Raw genomic sequence first — 6,064 nt, forward strand, 5'->3', positions numbered from 1 at the left:
CTCCTCTGCACATGACCAAACCAACGCAATCTCACCTCTCTGACTTTGTCTCCCAACTGTCCAACTTGAGCTGACCCTCTAATGTCCTCATTTCTAATCCTATCCATCCTCGTCACACCCAATGCAAATCTTAGCATCTTTAACTTTGCTTCCTCCAGTTCTGTCTCCTGCTTTCTGGCCAGTGCCACCGTCTCCAACCCATATAACATAGCTGGTCTCACTACAGTCCTGTAGACCTGCCCTCCCTTTCACTCTTACTGATATCTGTCTATCACAAATCACTCCTGACACTCTTCTCCACCCATTCAACCCTTCCTGTACTCTCTTCATCACTTCTCTTCCACAATATCTGTTACTGTGTAATGTTGATCCCAAGTATTTAAACTCATCCACCTTCGCCAATTCTACTCCCTGCATCCTCACCGTTCCACTGACCTCCCACTCATTTACACACATTTATTCTGTCTTGTTCCAACTGACCTTCATTCCACTCCTCTCCAGAGCACATCTCCCCCTCTCCAGGGTCTCCTCAACCTGCACCCTACTATCGCTACAGATCACAATGTCATCAGCAAACATCGCAGTCCACAGGGACTCCTGTCTAATCTCGTCTGTCAACCTGTCCATCACCACTGCAAATAGAAAAGGGCTCAGAGCCGATCCCTGATGTAATCCCACCTCCAACATGAATGCATCCATCACTCCTACCGCAGACCTCACCACTGTCACACTTCCCTCGTACATATCCTTACATACTTCTCCGCCACTACCGACTTCCTCATACAATACCACAGCTTCTCTCGAGGCACCCTGTCATATGCTTTCTCCAGGTCCACAAAGACGCAATGCAACTCCTTCTGGCCTTCTCTATACTTCTCCATCAACACCCTCAGAGCAAACATTGCATCTGTGGTGCTCTTTCTTGGCATGAAACCATACTGCTGCTCACTAATTATCACTTCACTTCTTAACTGAGCTTCCACTACTCTTTCCCATAACTTCATGCTGTGGCTCATCAATTTTATCCCCCTGTAGTTATTACAGTTCATTTGCTCAACATTAATAGGTATAAATAAAAAGAATAATCTCCATCCCACTTCAAATGGTCACAATGTGCCAGATCCAAACCTTGGCAGCATCAGGTACAAGGTAGAAATCAGCTTTGGACCTGGTGCCAGTCCATCACCAGCCTCACTCATGTGCACACCCAAACTCACACAAGACTTACTAATTGACCTTACCTGTCAAACTTTAGGAATCGAAAGGAAACTCAAGCAGACATGGAAGAAAAGAACATGCAAGCTCTACATGGACAACAGCTGGGCCCAGATGTGAAACTCAGGATGCTCAATCAATCACTAACAATTGGGCCACTGTTCCAGTTATAAATAGTGCCGTAAAATATTGCAGTGATGATGTTTCCTATAGACTGGGCTATGCCAAATTTACACAAGAATTACTAGTTCTGACTAAATGCTGTCACACACTTGTGTTTGGGAGGCAATACAAGGGTTTGAATCAGGGTGTTGACATGCTGGACCAAGGATTGGCACTGAGCACTAATGCTACTCCTTCTCTTCCAACACACCTACAGAAGAAAAACACAACTAGATACCTCACTTGTTCCTGACTTCACTTCTGGCCCACACAGATGACCTCACTTTCAGCACCTTCCGATGACCTACATGACTTTCTGCCCTTCAACATGCCCTTCCTGTTCCCTGCTGTAAAACCATTCAGTTTACTCTCTCAACCTGTCCAGAAATGACCAAAGATAAATCCCTTAAAAGTACTCAATTTCAATACAGTATATGGGGTAAATCCCTAAAACTTTATCTTGTGTTTGTGCTTCATTCACAATGCTCTGACTTCAACATTTCATGTATATGTTGTCTTTAATAGCACCACGATGGCCTCTGTTCTCACTTGTACTATTACAAATCAAAAAATAAATAATGTTCAATGATCTTCACATAGAATATATATTTAATATCATCTGTGATTAGAAGTATTAGCTGAAATGATAACGCAATACACATGGTGGAGCTCTTGAATAAAGGGCTTGATTGAAATGATTGCAAATAACAACAGATTCAACACCACCTCTTACAAGGTACAACTGGAACATTATACTGCAGTTCTGCTTGTTATTTTATTGTCACTATACAAGTACTGTATTTTAGATATACAATGCAAAACATAACCAAGGAATCTCACAGTTTCAAACTGATCCCTATCTAATGTAAACCTCTGATCAAAAGAGTCCAACATACTACTGTATTTAATTAAATCAAACCTATATTCTTCAATGAATTGAATTCTAAGTAAAATTCAGTTTAACTGTTTAGTACTTAAAAACCTGGGCTCAAAGCGGCATTGTATGTTAAGACTCCATTACTTGGGCTGGTTCCATGCAAGACTCTATGTATAAGAATTATTGTCAAACGAGAATTACTTTATTATGCATTCATTTTCTTTGACTTAACAAGTCATTGGTTAAGAGCAAGAAACAAAGTCCTCTAAAACACCTGCAATTTTCAAACTTAATTAGAAAAAAAAGTCAAATTTCACAAGCTTTAGCCAGTCCTTTGTTATTTGTTCAGTACTTTAATTCAAATAAAGTCCTGAGAGAAAAGGGCACAGTACATTAGACTGCACTTGGAATACAACTGTTTTACATGGGCCCTTTGAAGGAAAAAGTACAAACAGCTAGCCACACTTATAAAAAGATGGGGGCTTTAAAAAATTAAAAAAAAAAAATACAGTAGGTTAGTAGCTGTTGACAAATACAAAGTGTGTCACAAAACTAAGTTTCTCCCTGCAACACTGCATTATCAACAGTACTGAGGCCATTACTGACGAAGGGCAAAGTTTCAAAACATATGGGTGTTGCGAAAAGTTAATTGCAGAGTACACTTTTGCACATACACACACACACACACACACACACAAATACATTTGTGTTGCCAATCAATCTAACAACATGATTTGAGACCTGGGGAGGAACTTGTATGATCATATTTATTATATTGACAGTATATATAAAAATTTCATACATATAGAGTACATACTTAGGGAGAAATATTTGGGATGCTGACAGTAATTAATACCCCTGGTTTAACAAAGTATTCTGCTGAACCTAGATTAAGCCTCTACTGAAATTTTTCTACAAATGACACACTGCAACCACAGCTGAAAAAATGTTCCCCTGCACATTTAGACACCAGAGCCAGGAATGAATCCAAGGTTCAAGCAGCAAAAATGCCACCTGTTATATGAAAGAACCGGACCCACAATACTGCAGTTTACCATATCTTACCCGAAAAGATGATTTTACATTGACACATTTCTTTAGTGAATTATTTCTGCAATAATCTGCATTGATCAGCAGTTCAACAGTTTTACAAAGCAATTTTTAACATAGATTTCTAGTAGTACTGTCTCATTGTTTTAAAGCAATGGCTAACCTTGCTACTCTAAGCAACCACTGTGCTTAAAATTCCCTGCTTAACAATAAACCAATTCCCATAGACAGAAGTCGTCATTTCATTACAGTTACAACTGGGACTATTAAATCAATTCCCAGAATGATATCCCTGTTAAAAGAAAAAAAGAAACTAAGCAGTCGCGTCACAGTAAAAGAGGTGAATTCAGGATGGTAAACTCAGTTTATCGCAGACAAAACATTGCAAGTGAAACAAAATGTGATATTTATATTTATAATAAAGGTGGAAATAGTAGGGCAATTCTTTTAAGAATAAAGTTTTCTCCTGGTCGAGGGTACACTATTGCGGAAATGCAGTCTGAAATGCCCTAAGGCAGCAAGGAACCTTCAGCTTGTACTTGAAATCCTTTTTTTTTTTAAAAAAAAAAAAAAAGGCAGCATGCAGGGTTATTCATTATCTGAAGGGCAGGTCAAACATACCAATAATCGCTTTCGGTTTAATTATGTACAAAAGTCTCGCCATGCAGCGGGTGTGCAGATCAAGGCCTCCTACTGAGTAAATGCTAAGGTGAATCAGAAACAAAAAGAAGGCATTGCCCCAACATACCAGTGCAACAGATTTAACTGGTATTCCCAGCTTCATTGTGGAAGCATTTTATAAAGATTCAAATTTAGACATAAAAACAGGGCCTGGAAGCAGAACAATGGCAGGACTTTAGCATTTCACTGCATCTTCAGCTTTGCAAGTAAGGAAGAGGCTCCTATAGTTGGCAGCATCATTCTGCAGAATGCCACCTAATGTACCAGCACTCTGACATTCTAGATTTATTTCCCCGGGGGTTTAATATTGCTTTTGATTGGAGATAACTGAGGCCTACTTCCACAGATTCCTAAAGGTAGCCTGGGGTCCAAACAAAAAAATACATCAGCCGAGTGCCACACAAATGGCATTAATTTCATGCAGAGGCCTACAAGTGTCTTTCATGATGAGGCCCCGAGTTATATGCTTTACCCCCGTTAACCTAATGCTTATTACCGGCCAAACAGTTTGCATAGGGGTTTGGTTTATATTTGTATATATCACTCCTCAATACTTATCACCTTTCTTGGATGTAAGCTAAAGCCAACTGCTCTCACAATCTCAACTCAACTGGCACAGGAGAGCGGGTGGGGGCTGTCGCTCTTTGCCCGCTTTGACACTTTTCTTGCCTTTCCCACCTTAACCACGCCCAGATACTAGTGCTGAAAGACACTATATTAGGTGGTCTCTGCTCTGTCAACCCACACCCTGCAGTGATCCCCGATAATGACGTGACACCGCCTCCACCCCGCCCAAATGGGGCACAAAACGAGCCCCCATCAGCATGTACGAAGCAGCCCCCTCCCACAGCGCCTCTGCAGCCGCCAAGCTCGGCCGCTCTAGATGCCAGCTTGTCACACCTACCTAACAGCAGCAGCCGATGTGTCTGCTTGTACTCCCGCTTCTGCTCCTTGAGCGCCCGGTCAATATTTTTGCTCACTTTCTTTGCCTCTTTCTCGGCTTCTTTTTCCTCCAGTCGCAGCCTGTCCCAGTTCCTCTGCTGCTGTTTTTGCTTCTGGTTGTTGTGCTTCTGCAGCAGCTGCAGCTGCCGGTCGCGCTCTGCTCCTCCACTTTTCCTTCCTCCGCCGCCTCCATTCTGCATTAGTACTCCGTCGGTGCTCGTGTCCCCCACAGGCAGCTTGCAGCCGTCCCCACGGCGGATTTGTCCGTCGCGGAAGGACGTTGTGTCGCCGTATCCTCCCGTGTCGCCGTGTCGCAGGTCCCCGGCTCGCAGTGGAACGCTGGGGTCGTGCGGTTGCTCCGTGTCCGAGGTAGTGGCGTTGGAAATGGAGCCGCTGGGCTCGCCAAAGAGACGCGGACGCAGACTGTAACACAACCCCATGTTTTCTTTTTCCAGTGAATGTTAAGCAGTGGACTATATTTTATTTCCCTTAAACAAAGTAATTACCCCCCAAAAAAAGGAAAAAAAAAAAACTCACTCTTCCTGCACCCAAGCCAAAACAGCAGGGCTTAGCGCCTCATTATCACCCTATAATTCCAAAAATAGGATTCGGATCCAAATTTAGGTCGAAAAGGTGAGTAAAAATTGCCCCCACATTCGCTACATGCCATTTTGCATTTTCTCCACTCGGCTTGTGTTCCGTAGTTGGCGGATCACCTGATCAGCAGTCAGTGGACATCGCCGGTCCACCTTACCGTATATGAGGCAAAAGCGCAACCACTAAAAATATTACAGTTACAATGCTGTAAAGAAATACAAAAAAGACTCTTGGGGGCTGCAGAAACGAAACATCTCATAACACAGGCGACTTCAAGAGTCACGAATGTATTTTTAATCGGTTATACAAGCCACCTTCCGCTTTCAGAAAAATAATACAGAAGTAAAGGTCCCGATGTCTCACATGATGCTGTTTCCCGACTATATGAAACCCTGCTGAAGCGCTACTGAAACTGATCCTGAATTGACAGCACTTCACATTATACAGTGCATCAATCGCATTACCAACTTAAAACAGTTAGTATATGGGCAGCTATTGAATAAGCTGCTTCTTAAACGACTTCTGGTATTTCTAATAGCA

The 6,064-nt window shown here is 42.3% G+C and overlaps 1 protein-coding gene across 1 annotated transcript in view; it reads right to left on the reverse strand.

Annotated features, from left to right (window-relative positions):
* Window positions 1–5,759, reverse strand: part of gnal (guanine nucleotide binding protein (G protein), alpha activating activity polypeptide, olfactory type) — a 331,272-nt gene extending 325,513 nt beyond the window's left edge. The window contains exon 1 of the mRNA XM_039754752.1: window positions 4,890–5,759. Within this exon, the coding sequence (XP_039610686.1) occupies window positions 4,890–5,367 (478 nt within the window). The 5' untranslated portion in view covers window positions 5,368–5,759. The remainder of the gene's footprint in view (window positions 1–4,889) is intronic.
* Between the last annotated feature and the right edge of the window lie 305 nt (window positions 5,760–6,064).

Source organism: Polypterus senegalus, chromosome 5 (assembly GCF_016835505.1).
Source record: "Polypterus senegalus isolate Bchr_013 chromosome 5, ASM1683550v1, whole genome shotgun sequence".
Taxonomy (NCBI): Eukaryota; Metazoa; Chordata; class Cladistia; order Polypteriformes; family Polypteridae; genus Polypterus; species Polypterus senegalus.